Source organism: Phacochoerus africanus, chromosome 11, assembly GCF_016906955.1.
Source record: "Phacochoerus africanus isolate WHEZ1 chromosome 11, ROS_Pafr_v1, whole genome shotgun sequence".
NCBI lineage: Eukaryota > Metazoa > Chordata > Mammalia > Artiodactyla > Suidae > Phacochoerus > Phacochoerus africanus.
In genome coordinates, this window is record NC_062554.1 from 21,742,503 (window position 1) to 21,758,504 (window position 16,002).

At 35.8% G+C, this 16,002-nt stretch overlaps 1 protein-coding gene across 1 annotated transcript in view; it reads right to left on the reverse strand.

The window, feature by feature from the left end:
* The window catches only part of GRM5 (glutamate metabotropic receptor 5), a 519,570-nt gene that overhangs the window by 126,510 nt on the left and 377,058 nt on the right, over nt 1–16,002 (reverse strand). Inside the window, exon 4 of the mRNA XM_047753813.1 lies at nt 10,963–11,198. Within this exon, the coding sequence (XP_047609769.1) occupies nt 10,963–11,198 (236 nt within the window). The remainder of the gene's footprint in view (nt 1–10,962; nt 11,199–16,002) is intronic.

Below are 16,002 nucleotides of genomic sequence, written 5' to 3' on the forward strand. Positions count from 1 at the left end.
AGAATACTCCCTAACATCATACACAAAAATAAACTCAAAATGGATTAAAGATCTAAGTATCAGACCAGATACTATAAAACTCTTAGGGGAAAACATAGGCCGAACACTCTTTGACATAATCCACAGCAGTATCTTCTCAGATAAACCTCTTAGAGTAATGACAATAAAAAAAAAATAAACAAATGGTATCTAATTAAATTTAAGCTTTTCAGAGCAAAGGAAACCCTAAACAAAACAAAACAAACAAAACAAAACAAAAAAGATAATGCACATAATGCTAGAAAATATTTGCAAATGAAGTGACTGACAAGGGATTAATCTCCAAAATATATAAACACCTTCTCAGCTCAAAACCAAAAAACAAAAACAAACCAAAAAAAAACCCATCAAAAAATAGGCAGAAGGTCTAAACAGACAATTCTCCAAAGAGGACATAGAGACTGCCAAAAACACATCAAAAAATGTTCAACATCACTATCAGAAAGATGTGAATCAAAACTACTGTGAGGTTCCACCTTACACCAACTAGAATGGCCATCATCAAAAAGTCTGCAAACAATACATGCTGGAGAGGGTGTGGAGAAAAGGGAACCCTCTTACACTGTTGGTGGGAATGTAAATTGGCATAACCACTGTGGAAAACTCTGTGGAGGATGCACAAAAAACTAAAAAATAGATTTTCCATTTGATACAGCAATCCCACTTCTGGGCATCTATCCAGAGAAAACCGTGTCTTGAAAAGACTCTTGTGCCCCAGTCTTCATTGCAGCACTCTATACAATAGCCAAATGGAAACACCTAAAATGTCCATTGACAGAGGAGTGGATAAAGATGTGGTACATATATGCAATGGAATATTACTCAGCCATAAAAGGAATGAAATAATGGCATTTGCAGTAACATGGATGGACCTAGAAATATTCATGCTAAGTGAAGTTAGTGAGACACAAAACATCATATGCTATCACTTATGTGTGGAATCTATAAAAAGGATACAATGAACTTCTGTGCAGAACAGAAACTGCCTCATAGACTTTTAAAAACTTACATGGTTACCAAAGAAGACAGTTTCAGGGGGAGGGATGAGCTGGGGCTTGGGATGGAAATGTTGTAACATTAGGTTGTTATGATGGTTGTATAACTATAAATATAATACAATTCATTGAAAAAACAAAAAGAATAGAGTAAATGAGGAACTTCAGGTGTTAAGTAGGATAGAGAAGAAGGCAAATGAAAATTCTTTTATTGCATAAGTTTAAAAGGTCAAAGAAATGCAAAAACCAAAGCAAAAGGCCATGAAAGTATATGGAGGGAACAAAGAGAAAAATCAGGTAACAGAGAGGAAGCTTGCAAAAGTGGACAGATGTTACCAGTTGCTTTATTGTCTCAGGGAATCCGTATTTTCTGGACCCAGACTGATGATCCAGCTTGGTCTAAATGAAGGAGCATGTTTCCTAGTGCTGCCATAGCAAAGTACCATGAATTATGTGGCCTCAAACAGCATAAATTTATTCTCTCCCAGTTCTGGAAGCTAAAATTTGAAATCAAGGTGTCAGCAGGGCTATAAGCCCTCTGTGATGCTGGGTAGAATATCCCTTGCCTTCTAATTTCTGTGGTGGCTGTCAATCCTTGGCATTTATTGGCTTCTTGCTGCATCACTCAAGTTATTGCTATGTCTTCCCATGCCATTTTCCCAGCATGTCTCTCTTTCTGTGACCTTTCTCTTCTTTTTATAAAGACACCTGTTGTATTGGATTATAATCCCACCCTTCTTCAGTATGTCCTCATCTTAACTAATTACATCACACTCTGAAGTTGTGGGAAAAGATATGAATTGTGGCTGGAAGAGGGGGTGGTGTAATCCCACCTAGTTTATGACATTGCTGGAAAAAGAGAAACCTAAAAACTTTTGGATATTGAAATAATCTGGTATGTCAGTTTATAACAGGAGCCCTAAATTCATGATAGCCATTTGACCTTGTGATTCACTTTCTGATTCTGGAAACTGCATGAGAAGCTCATGTTTTTGAAGGAGAAGACTGAAATCTCCCATTTTTTTGGTAATATTTGGAAGCAAAGCACCACTTGAGGATGAAACGTGCTCAAACTTCAATAATTTTTTTTCTCATGCCCGATTCAGAAACAGCATGGTGCAGGAGGCTAGAGAGCAAAACTCAAAAATAGTAAAAATCTGAGTCAGGTATTTAGAGCAGGGAGTATACCAGCTAAACTCTCAATTAAAATTCCATGACAATTGCCCTGTAAAGATATTCCTAACCAGAGGCTGGCAATTTCTATCTTCTGCTACAACTTAACTCAGCCCAGTTTCTTGGAATCTGGAAAAGGCAAACTGTCACTGAGGAAAAAATAAAATTCAGTCTTTATGGTTTTTATCCTCAGTGTCTGGCTAAAAAAATAATTTCAGATGTTTCAAGAAACATAACATGATCAAGAACTAAGAAAAATAAGTTAATATAAGTAGGCTGACAGAAGATCTTGGATGTTAAAATTTGGAAAAAAGGACCTTAAAATAACTATAATCAGTGTATTCAAGCAGATACAGTAAAGGGTTGAAAAAATGGATGGGAAGAACGTCAACAGAAAATTGGAAACTATAAAAAGAATTAAATGGGCATTCTGGGATTGTAAAACACCGTACCTGAAATTGAGGAATTTTTATTATGGTTAACAGAAGCCTGGACATAGGAAAAAAATTAGTGAAATCACAGAAAGGATAATAGAAAAAGGTTAAACTGAAGCACAGAGAGATCTTTTCAAAGAACCAGCTTTTAGTTTCATTGATCTTTTCTATGGTTTTCCTCGTTTCTATTTCATTGATTTCTGCTCTGATCTTTATGATTTATTTCCTTCTGCTTACTTTAGGTTTTGTCTCCTCTTCTTTCTCTAGCTGCTTTAGATGTAAAGTTAGCTTGTTTATTTGAGCTTTTTCTTGTTTGCTTAGGTAGGCTTGTATTGCTATAAACTTCCCTCTTAGAAGGGCTTTTGCTGCATCCCATAGGTTTTGAGTGTTGTATTTTTGTTGTCATTTGCTTCTAGGTATTTTTAAATTTCCTCTTTCATTTCTTCAGTGATCCATTGGTTGTTTAGTAGCATGTTGTTGAGTCTCCATGTGTTTGTGTTTTTTGCAGTTTTTTTCTCGTTGATTTCCAGTCATATAGCGTTGTGGTCAGAAAAGATCCTTGATATAATTTCAATTTTCTTAAAGTTACTGAGGTTTGATTTGTGGCCCAGGATGTGATCTATCCTAGAGAATGTTCCATGTCCACTTGAGAAAAATGTGTATTATGCTGCTTATGGATGTAATGTTCTATAAATATCTATTAAGTCCATCTGGTCTAATGCTTCATTTAGGGCTTGTGCTTCCTTGTTGATTTTCTGTCTGAATGATCTGTCCATTGCTGTAAGTGGGGTGTTAAAGTCCCTGGCTATTATTGTGTTAGTGTCAATTTCTCCTTTTAAGGTTATTAGCAATTGCCTTGTATATTGAGGTGATCCTATGTTGGGTGCATATATATTTAAAATTGTTGTATTTTCTTCTTGTATTGATCCTTTGATCATTATGTAATGTCCTTCTTCGTCTCTTATATATTATTTATTTTGAGGTCTATTTTGTCTGATATGAGTATTGCTACTCCAGCTTTATTTTGATTCCTGTTTGCATGGAATATTTTCTTCCATCCTCTCACTTTGAATTTGTATGTGTCCCTAGAAGTGAAGTGGGTCTATCGAAGACAGCATATACATGGGTCTTGTTTTTGTATCCATTCAGCCAGTCTATATCCTTTGGTTGGGGCAGTTAGTCCATTTATATTTAAGGTAATTATTGACATACAGAGAGAAAATAATATAAAAGAGAGCCCAGAGAAAACATCAAGTGTGAGACATAGTCAAATGATCTAACAGGTGTATCTGGGTACTAGAAGGAGCAGAGAGAAAAATGTGGCAGAAGGAATGTTTCAGGAAATAATGTCTGGGAGTTTTTCAAAACAGATGAAAATCTTTAATACACAGGCTTAAGAAGCTCTGGAAGCCCTAAAAAAAGAAGTATGCAATGGAAATCACATCCACTTTATCATAGTAAACAAAAACTTAAAAAAAAACCCATCTTAAAAGCCTAGAAAAAAAAAAGACATATTACCATCAGTGGTACAACATTAACAATGATGGCTGACTTCTCAATGAAATCATGGACTTAAGGGAAAAAATGGAATGCTGTTTTTTTTTTGTTTGTTTGATTTTGTCTTTTTAGGGCTGCACCCATGGCATATGGAGGTTCCCAGGCTAGGGGTCTAATCGGAGCTGTAGCTGTGGCCTACACCAGAGTCACAGCAATGCCAGATCTGAGCTGTGTCTGCGACTGACACCACAGTTCACAGCAATGCTGGATCCTTAACCCACTGAGCAAGAGCAGGGATCAAACCCAAAACCTCATGGTTCCTAGTCAGATTCGTTTCCAACGCACTGTGACAGCACCTCCCGGAATGCTGTTTCTAAAGGCAAAAAAGAACTGAGAAAGAACAACTAAACAAAAGAAAACTTTCCAATATTGAAGGCTCTCCTCAGGAAATATATCTTCAAAAATAATACATTTTGAAACGTATATAAATATCATATCACTATGTTATATACCAGGAACTAACATAGTATTATAGGTAAATTATTCTTCAAAACAAACTCATAGAAAAAGAGATCATATTTGTGGCCACCAGAGGTGGGAGGTTAAAATCAAGGTAGTCAAAAGGTACAAACTTCCAGATGTAAGATAAATACTAGGAATACTGTATAACATGATAAAGATAACACTACTGTACATTATAAATGAAAGTTGTTAAGAAGTAAATCCTAAATGTTCTTATCACAGAGAAAATAATTTTTTCTATTTCTTTAATGTTGTATCTATATGAAATGATGGATGTTCACTAAACTATTGTGGTACTCATTTCATGAGGTAGGTAAATCAAACATTATGTTGTCCACCTTAAACTTATGCAGTGCTTGTGTCAGCTGTATCTCAATAAAACTGGAAAAAATAAAGAGAAAAATAAAGGTATTCTTTGAGAAAGAGGTGATATAATTTATTAGAAGTAGACCTACATTATAAGAAACCACAAAGGAAATTCTTCAGGAAGAACTCTCTGGAAGAATCAGAGATGAATGCAAGGAAGTACTAGAAAGAGTGAAGAAAACTGGTTAGTGACCATTGTCACCCACTGTTGACCATTTAGAACAATAATCACAAATCAAATAAATCATAACAAAAGTATATATAGTATATATAAAAAGTAGATTATATGGCAATATCTAAAACAGCGAATGGATAAATAGACTTAAATATTTGCAAGATTTTGAATGGAAACAAGAAGCAATTTAGCATAGTTTGTATTAAATTAAGGATTTAGTAATTTCTCTTGAAAACTCTAAATGAGTTGTACCAAGATGAAACAAAAATGCTCAGAGAGGTGACAGAATAATAAAAATACTGATTAATCCAAAAGAAGACAGTAAGAAAGGAATAATAAAAATTAAAGAACAAATTAGACAAATAGAAAACAAATAGCAAGCCAGAGAGAGATAGGAAATAGTAATAAGCTATACTCCAATTGGGTGATTTTCATGGTGCTTATATATAACAAAAGACTCCTATCCACAAAATATGAGTAACTCTTCAAATAGACATAAAAAGTAATCAACTCAGAAATGTGCAAAAGAGTAGAACAGATACTTTACAAAAGAGCATGCCCCGGAGTTCCCGTCGTGGCGCAGTGGTTAACGAATCCGACTAGGAACCATGAGGTTGCGGGTTCGGTCCCTGCCCTTGCTCAGTGGGTTAATGATCTGGCGTTGCCGTGAGCTGTGGTGTAGGTTGCAGACGCGGCTCGGATCCCGTGTTGCTGTGGCTCTGGCGTAGGCCGGTGGCTACAGCTCCGATTCAACCCCTAGCCTGGGAATCTCCATATGCCGCAGGAGCGGCCCAAGAAATAGCAACAACAGACAAAAGACAAAAAGACAAAAAAAAAAAAGAGCATGCCCCGATTTCCAATAAGCATATGAAAAGGAGCTTAGCTTTATAGCACGTAATGGAAAAGCCAATAAAAATCACCATATGATAACTCAATACTGACAGAATGCTTAAAGTGTAAAAGATAATACCAGTGTTGTGAAGGATGCAAAGCAACTTGACGTCTTATGCACTTCAGTGGAAGTTTAAATTAGTTGAATTGGTTTGGAAAATTGCTTAGCAGTATCTACTAAAGCTAAACATATGCTTAGCTTATGACCTAGCAATTCCATATCTATGTATATATCTAACAGGAATTAGTATATATGTTTGTCAGAAGAGCTATATAAGAATGTTCATAAAAGCTTTAATATTTAAAACAATAATCCAAATTTCCATCTATAGGAGAAATGATAATCTGGTATATCCATACAAAGGAACACTACACAGCAATAAAAAAGAATAGACTAACAATATATGTATCAATAGGGGATGAACTCCACAACATTATTTTGAGGGGAAAAGGCCAGACACACAAAAGTAAATAATGTAAGATTCCATTTATGTGATGCACAAGGTTAGGCAAAACTAATGGGCATTGAAAAAGGTTATGTTAATGGAGCATATTATTGATTGGTATTGGGTATGGGAGAACTTTCTGATATTGTTTTGGGTGGTAGTTCAGAGATGTATATTTATGTAAAATATTCATAAAGCTTAAATTCACTTAAGATTTTTGTATTTTGTGGATTATATATACATCATTCTACAACATACACACACATATACCATACACATATAAATGAAAATGCCTTCCTAAAATGTGTGTGTGGGTGGGAAACATTCTAAAATAGTAATTTGAAAATCTTTTTATTTTTTGCAAAGGAAATAACTTACCCTCATTTTAGAATGCTTGGAGAATATAGAAAGATAAAAAGAACATTTGCATTTTTATGAGTAACAATGAGAGTGAATTTTTTATGTTTATTACTCATTTCTAATTGTTCTGTGAAGCATTTGCCAACATATCCATTGTACAGTTATCTATTTTTAATATTTATATTATAAAGTTGGATGAGTTTTTCTTGTAAGTACACATCAATATTTAGACTGTCATATTGGCCTTTTTTTTCCCTTTTAACTTTGTTTATTATGTTTCTTAACACAAGGACTTTAAAATGTTTTATTTAATTAAAATTCACCAAATATTCCTGATCTCATATACTTTATCATTCTTTTTGTTCTGAGTACAACTTTCCTCAGCCCCCTACAGTAGTTTTTTTTGTCTTTGTAGTTTTTCACACTTAGCTCTTTTACTCATTGAGGTGGGTGTGTATATATGAGTACGTGTGGGTTCACATATGTGCAGGTTGTGACATCATGAGGGTCCCCCAACTTTTTTTCTAAATAGTTAGCTAGTTGCCCCAACATCTAATTTCTTACAGCTTTATGGCTATTTAGTAGAAGTCCTCTAGGCAATGGCATTCTGATGTCTGTTAGTTTTGGTTAAGATTATTCTTCTAAGAGTTTTCTTTTGTTTCGCTTTTGTTATTGATGTATTCATCAGTACTTCAGTGGGAAACTAGAAGAGGCTATATGAAAGACTGCCATCCAGATGTTATTAGTCATTCCATTAGTCGCTTTTATTTTGGGAAGGGGTGTAGGGGTTACTTTGGCCCTTATTTCTTTTTCTTTTTTTTAAAATTTTATTTATTTATTTATTTATTTATTTATTTATTTATTTATTTTCCCACTGTACAGCAAAGGGATCAAGTTATCCTTACATGTATACATTACAATTACATTTTTCCCCCCACCCTTTATTCTGTTGGCAACATGAGTATCTAGACAAAGTTCTCAATGCTATTCAGCAGGATCTCCTTGTAAATCTATTCTAAGTTGTGTCTGATAAGCCCAAGCTCCCGATCCCTCCCACTCCCTCCCCCTCCCATCAGGCAGCCACAAGTCTTTTCTCCAAGTCCATGATTTTCTTTTCTAAGGAGATGTTCATTTGTGCTGGATATTAGATTCCAGTTATAAGTGATATCATATGGTATTTGTCTTTTATACTTCATTCTTTATAAGGCTATTGCTAATTCTAGATGACCAGATTCATATACCTCTCCTAGATTTTATATTTTGCCTTTTAAGAAGTGTCTAGGAAAAATAAGCAGTAATTCAGCTCTGGGTATTTCCATTCTTTGTGTCAAGTCATTTTGTTTACCGAACTATCTGTTAGGTGCTGTGGACAGTGAATAAGGTGAAGATTTCTTGCCTGCCATGAATTATAAACTCCTAATATTTCTTACTACTCCAACTCAAAAATGGTGGTCTTATGCACTGCTGATGAAAGTAAATTACATTTAGGAAAATGCTAGTCATTTTCAGTAGTGTTACAGATAAAAATAAATTACTTGGGGTCTTTTTGAAGATGGGGATTGAGATACTGAAAGGATATTTGAGGTACGTAAGGAAATACGTCAAAAGTAAAGAGTAGTGAATACTGGGGTATCTATTATTGCATTCCATAGTTACACACAAGTAATTTTAAGATTTATTTTTCTTTTTTGTATTGTTAACATATGTTAATTATTATAGAATGCATTTTTTTTTTGGCCATACCCATGCCATGTGGAAGTTCCCCAGCCAGGGATCAAACCTGTGCCGCAGCAGCAACCCAAGCTGCCACAGTGACAATAATGGATCCTTAACCCTCTGAGCCACAGAGAACTCCTAAAATGCAAATTGGATAGTGATTTTTAAAACTATAACAATCTGTCTTTAAGAGAGCATATTGGCTAAACCCTAGACAGATCTGAGTTCAATTCTAAGTTCTAGTGTTTTCTTGAGAAAGTTATCTTATCTCTCTAAATCTTCATTTTCTTATCTCTAAAATAAGGATAATAATAGTGCTATACTCATTGAGAAAAATAACACAAGTATTACATATGTGTCCAAAAAATTTTATGTAAAATACTATATCTGTGGACAGATAAGATTCCAAGGAGGCGGGGCTAAAGAATTCTTTCCAGTCCTGGAATAAGGAACAGATTCTGAATGAAGAAATCACATTAGGATGCTTGTGAAAGACTAAGGCAACAAGTTCAAACGGGGGATATTACACAACAATTTCCATAGAAATAATGTTTCCATGGAAATCAAAGGGTTTTTCAAGAACTGTATCTCACTAAGACCTCCAATAGGAAAAAAACAAAACAAAACAAAAAAAACAACAGAAGGAGAAACAAAGAATTATTTCAAGGAGAAGACATTTCAGATAAAAAGGAGGAGGGAAGGAAGAACATAAGTACAAACGAGGGTAAAGACCAATTGGAGAAATTCACTTTGCCACACTGGTTAGGGGTTGTCACTAACTCCTTAGCAAAAGGGAGCTGGAGAGGAGCCTGCATCTACCTCTTACCCTCTCTCACTCTTCCAGTGTATCTGCGTATAGTTATCACAGAATCACCACACAGAGACGCGCGTATCTGCCTCAAATCTCAAGAGAAGGAGACTGTGTCCTTTGGAAATGGGAAAGAACTGCAAAAATACGAAATCAGCTATGCAAATGGAAATGGTGAAACACATGTCACAACCCTGTGTATTTACACAGACCTTTTCATGAAAGTCAAAAACAAAAACAAAGGAAATGAATGAGCATTCCAAGATTTTGGACAAACATTAGCAATATCTAAAGCAAAAGAGAAGCAAACGTAGTCTCACACCAGGCTTCTGTGATTTCTGGATTTCACTGGCCAGAACCATCCCACACTCCAACACCCCCTCCTCCAAGGCTGCCAAATTAGGAATTGACAGAAGGTTGCCAAGTTCTCATTTTACCAAGTACTGACATTTAAACACAATCACAAATGACCACTTGCTGCCTCATTCATTTCACAGAAGAATGAACTGATAGCCAAAACATAGTATGGATGGGAACTCAGGGAGAAAATGCATTATAAAAACCTCACTACGTTGTTCCTGCTTTCCTTATTTCGGTCTTGGTGACATTTTCTCTGTGGAATGGAATTAGTGCATGGGCCAGGGTTTCAGCCTCACTGCCCCAGTACACTCTTGTGTTCCAGCATCATGATGATAAAGACACTATACCACCAAACAAAGCATTTCACTCCTTTGTAAATTCCTAAGAAGTACGTGTTACACAATGTGGGATAAGTCAGACGTTGACTTACAAATCAGTACTGGCTCTGCTTGGTTATTGGAGTTAAGAGTCCCCTCGGATGTGCTCCAAATAAAACTAACTAAACCTTTTGTTTAAAACTCTTATTATGTCACTTTCAGCACTGAATTGCAGTTTTTGTGGGCATGACTATTTCCCTAACTAGACACCAGACTCCTTGAGGGGAGGAACTCGTTTTCTCATCTTTGGTACCCTTATAACTAAAGCAGTGTTTGGCATGTTGTGAACCCTTATTTGATGAATAACTGAATGAATGACTCTGCTTAGGTTCTGTGTCTTCATAAACATCGTAATTGCACATAGCAAATCCTTGCTATTATTTTATAGTTTATTGATGGAAGTAGGGATTGGCGCTCTCTTTCATCATCCACTCATTCATTCTTCAGACATCCATGAACCTCTCGCTCTGTGCCTTATGCTGTGTGAAATGCTAAAGATGATCAGAATGACCAGAATGCAGGTCTTGCCTTCACAGATGTGAAGAATAGTTCATTTCTGGAGCTCACATCATCTTTTTAACACAATGCCAGTTTCTTGGAAGATTTAAATATTAATAATCAAATCGTTTGAGATCTTAACAGAGTGAACATTTACTCATGTTTTTCTTATTATTCTAAGAAGCAATACAGACTCTTTATGCAAGCGTCTTCTCTAATGGGTTAACAGCCACCATCCCCATGATAGTTTCCTTAAATTGCAGCCTCATCCTATCCACTTTAAATGAAACAGTAAATCTGCTTACTATTGCAAGTCTTGTTGTATTTGCTGTTTTCCTGTGCAAACCCTTCCAGCCGGCACTGAAAACGATGCTGCCAGAATTCTTGAAACCAAGGGTTTCGGAGGTTTGTTTCTGGCCGGAGCTTCAGATAATAATCATCAAACCACTTGACATCGGGAGATTGGAGCTTGATTGTGATTCCACCAACAGCTTCTCGCTGATATCCATCTGTCACATCATACCTGTCAGCCCAGCCATCACTGTGGGGAAACAAAAAACCCCTCAGCTTAGAACAGATATTTTCTAAGCAAAGGATACCATTTGCTTTTCTTCTGAAAAACATTAGTTATCAAATGGCACTCAGGCCACACTATGGGCCTCCATTACACTATGTGATTATTGAGATAGCAGCTTGTTAGGATAAAAAGTGCAAAACATAATGGAAACTTTGGGTCTCAGAATGCTAGCAGGCACCAATCTCACTCACCTTGAACTGCAGAGAAGAACCGAGTGTTTCGGCAGAATTTTACTGGTTGTAAAATACAGTATATGCAGGGAAACTGCATAATGTCACCATTCACACTATTTACTGCACATTTAATGGCTAGATCAACTAACTTTAAAATACATCATCTTCCTTAATAATAATCATTATAGTGATCATAGAAAAAAATGTGAAAAATATTTCTAAAATATACCTAACGTGGATTTACCTAGCCTATGACATGATATTCATTCCACCCCCCCCCCCCCCACATTTTACTCGTGGTGATAGAAAATTTAAAAAGGAAAACTTTCTGATTATGGCCCTTCTATTAAATATTGATTCGTCAGAGCTGCAAACTGAAGTCCTTACAGTTCATATCTTCTTTCCTATCACATGGTTCTCTAATACATTTGAAATTTGCATTTGGAATCATGTTTTATGTGTTTTACATTAGATTGAAAGAGCTTCTAACAATAGGCTGTCAAAGATGGTAGCAGGGATTATACTCCTCAACATTAATATCCTTCTATGCACTGATCACTCCAAGTAATCTAGGAATTTTTAAATAAGAGTTTGACATCAGAGAGTTCCTGTTAAAATGGGATACAAATATAATAGAATAAGGAAAAGTATTCTAAGTTTACTTGGAAAAGACAAAAGATGCAACATTGGAAATAAAAGACATGAGAAATGTTTCTATCAAATTTGGACACACTCAGGGCATTCAGAAAGAAAGCAACTCTGACCTTTCCTAGCCCTCTGTCATTTGGAATATACACAATTTGAGCTATTTATCTGCTGGGGCCCAGTGTTACTATCCTTCCTTTGAAGAGATGCAAACATTCTTTCAAGAGAGGCAAAGGTCAAGGGAAAATGTAACAATGAAAAAAAAAAAAGTAACAACAAAGAGGGAAGAGGAAATATGGAGAGAGTTGAGGGGAAGAACAGAATGGAGCCTTTTGAATGCAAGGCAGGAGAGGGTTCAGAGACAGCTGTGGTGGGGGAGTGGGTGCTGGAGAAAGGGGGGGGCAAAAACATTTACAGTAGTCATCATTGTTTCATCGATATTCAGATATTTCTACTTATTGGAATGTTAATTTCTTTTTGTATTCCAAAAGTAAGACATTTTTATTGTAGAAAGTTTAGAAAATAAAGATTTAAAAAATGCTGGCCCATCATCTCCTCCCATTCCTATCCTTATTGTATACATTTTGGTGTTTATTCTTTTGGGCTTTTTTTTTTTTTTTTCTGTGCATAAGTATACTTTTAAATACTTAAGACCACATCTTACCAGGGTGTTGTTTTTGAACTTTATTCTTTTTCTCTCTTTTCTGTCCTTTTTTTTTTTTTTTAAAAAAAAACTACTTTTATTGAAGTAGAGTTGATTTACAGTGTTGTGTTAATTTCTGCTTCCAGTAAAGTGATTCAGCCATACATGTGCACATATCCATTCCCATACAGGTTATCACAGAACATGGAGTAGGTTTCCCTACTCTATACACCAGGTCCCTGTTGATCATCTATTCCATATACAAAGATGTGCCTTTGCCGCTCCCCAAACCCCAGTCCATCCCTCCCCCTCTGCTCTTCTTCTCTGGTAACCATACATTTGTTTTCAAAGTCTGAGTCTGTTTCTGTTTTGTAAATAAGTGGTAAGTTCATTTGTACTCTTAAAATTCCACATATAAGTGGACTATATGGTATTTGTCTTTTTCTGTCTGACTTACTTGACTTAGTATGCTAATCTCTAGGAATGTTAATTTCTTTTCTTTTTTTTCCGCTTTTTAGGGCCACACCTGCAGCATATGGAAGTTCCCAGGCTAGGGGTCAAATTGCCACAGCCACGGCAATGCGGGACCCAAGCTGCATCCACAAGCTATATCATAGCCCACGGCAACGCTGGATCCTTAACCCACTGAGCGAGGCCAGGGATCAAATTTGCATCCTCACAATACTAGTTGTGTTTGTTATTGCTGAGCCACAATGGGAACTCCCTAGGAATGTTAATTTCTTTTTACCTTCCTTCCGGTTCATTTTGTCCTTTATGCTTTTTTGTTTTTGTAGGCAGAAAGCATGCTCCAGTATTTTGCAAGTAAAACCAGTGCTGGGGGAAGCTGTAAGTAATTAATTAGAATAAATACAAAAAAAGCATGTGTTTTTTTTTCAGTATGCTCTGCTATACCAACTCTGACTTAAAAACTGATAACGAGAATTGTTCCAAAGGTCATAGATTACTCATTAAGATATCATAGGGGGAGGAGAAGGAAAAAAGTAAACAAACCAAAAAAACCCCCATTTCTTCCTCTACTTCCTCCTTGACAAGAAGATAGATATTTCATTAGAAATTATGTTGAAAATTTTAAAACTTTTGTGGCAAATCAGGAAAAAACAAGTAATGCAATATGTTTTGTCCTGATGTTGAATGTCGTTATTTCACACATGATCTTCCTTCAGGTTTCTCATTTTCAGCTGCAGAAGATTTTATTTAAAGCTGACAAGTTGAAATGAAGTGGGCTTATTTGCTTCATTTTCTCGCTCTGTTTTGGAGGGTTTATTATATCACTGATAGGAGACTGTGGGTCTCACTGGCACTCGAGGAGGTGCATGGGCGTGCTGCAAATGGGACAGGAAGGCCTGTTTGTCAAGCACAGCCCTGTGCTCCAAGGAAGTGGGAATTTAAATTGCTCCTTTTGTTAATGCTAGCTTGCTCTTATGTAACACTATGATTATGAATATTACATAAGAAATGTAAGATTATAATGGGTCCAATTTACCCTTCACAATTCATTCACTGAATTTAATGGGGATTGTAAAAAGCCTGTCTTGATAAACTTTTTGGAGGTAATATTTCCATTAAAAAGAAAAAGGTGTCAGGACCAGTGTGCATTAATTTCCTCATCATGTTCTTTAGCTTTTTTCCCCCCAGATCTACATCTCTACATTTAATTTGGCAAAAGATGATTTTTTTAGTAGTCTATACATTAGAGTGGCAATTTTGAAGAAAACAGTTTTGTTCCACATATTTTCATTCAACAGCAAAATAAAACACATAAAAGAGTTTGAGTATAAGCAGAAATTTCCAATCTCTGTGACAAAAAGGGGTTGTTCTATTTAAGATTGGGGGGAATATTTGCTATGTATGTCTCAGGAAAGTTCAATCCATATTGGCTAAGTTAGATGGTGCTATATTGACTTTAGCTTATTAAATATTAACATTTTCATAAAAATGTGCTTTTACGATTTGCATTAAGATGGTAGGGTATCTCTAAGTAAGGAATAATAAATCCACAAGTAAAATGAATAGCCAAGAAAAACTTGAGCTCACCTTTTATTATCTAATGCTTTCCATTGCATTATTACAGTGGACTGTCAAGATTCTGGCACTGCTTTAATGCCTTTGCATGACATATATTTTAACAGATCAGGAGAAAAAGAGGGAGGAAGATAAGGAAAGAAACTGAAAATGTACCACCTTTAAGACAGTTTTCTAGATCTAGTCTCTGTCTACCCACCCATCTGTCCATCCATCCACCAATCCATTCATCTAATTTCTCTTCTTATTGGTGGGTATTTTACTCATCTCTTTATAATCTATTTTGTCATTTTCTTTGATATCCAGTCATTTCTCATTATTTGCAGATTCTGTCTTTTCACATTCACCCACTTGCTAAAATTTATTTGCAATCCCTGTATCAATACTTTTGGCACTTTTATGCTCATTCTCAGATGTGCACAGCATGGCAAAAAAATTGAATGTCCCGATGTCCATGTTCCCAGCTGTGGTTGAACAAGATGACCCTCTGCTTTCTTGTTTTATCTTTGATACTCCATGAACAGGTGTCTTTTTTGTGTCTGTTTCGTGCCAAGGTTTTGCATTTTTGCATGTCTTTTAATTGATTTTGCTGTTTATAATAACCCCAAGTATAGTGCTGATGTGTTATCTAGAGTTCCCAGGTGCAAGAAGGCTGTGCTATATCTTACATAGAAAGTCAGCTGCATTCAGGCATGAGCAAAGTGCTGTTTGATGTGAATTCAATATTAACTCATAAACAATGTATATTAAAGTGTCTTTAGATAGGAACACCCATAAAGCAAAGTTATGTATTGACTAGTTGGTGAAAATGTTGTGACTAGGGGCTCATGGCCGTTTAAACCTAAATTTCTCCTGGGGTAATGGTCAGTACTTACTAATCCAGTGTTGGTGTATGCGTGTGTGTATGTGCGTATATATTAATTTGGATGTCGTTATAGTCAGGCTTCTAGTTTTTTAAAATTTTATTTATTTTGCTATAGAAACAGAGTAATTTGAGTATTTGAAAGAGGAAACAATTTTTAAACTTACTAAGGTCGACATAATTAAAAGAGACGTCTTCTATAGGTACCCAGTGTCAAAGCACCTTCTCAGTAGATACCTTACTTAGATTCCTTTACATCTTGCCTGTAGACATCTTCCGGACATGCTCATCTAGCAAGAATTTCCTTTCCTTTTCTTCCCGATATTGCATTACTAAAATAAGTACTCTGACTCTACGATCTACTCTTTCCTTTTTCTCTCCTCAACTCCTAATTTCCATTAT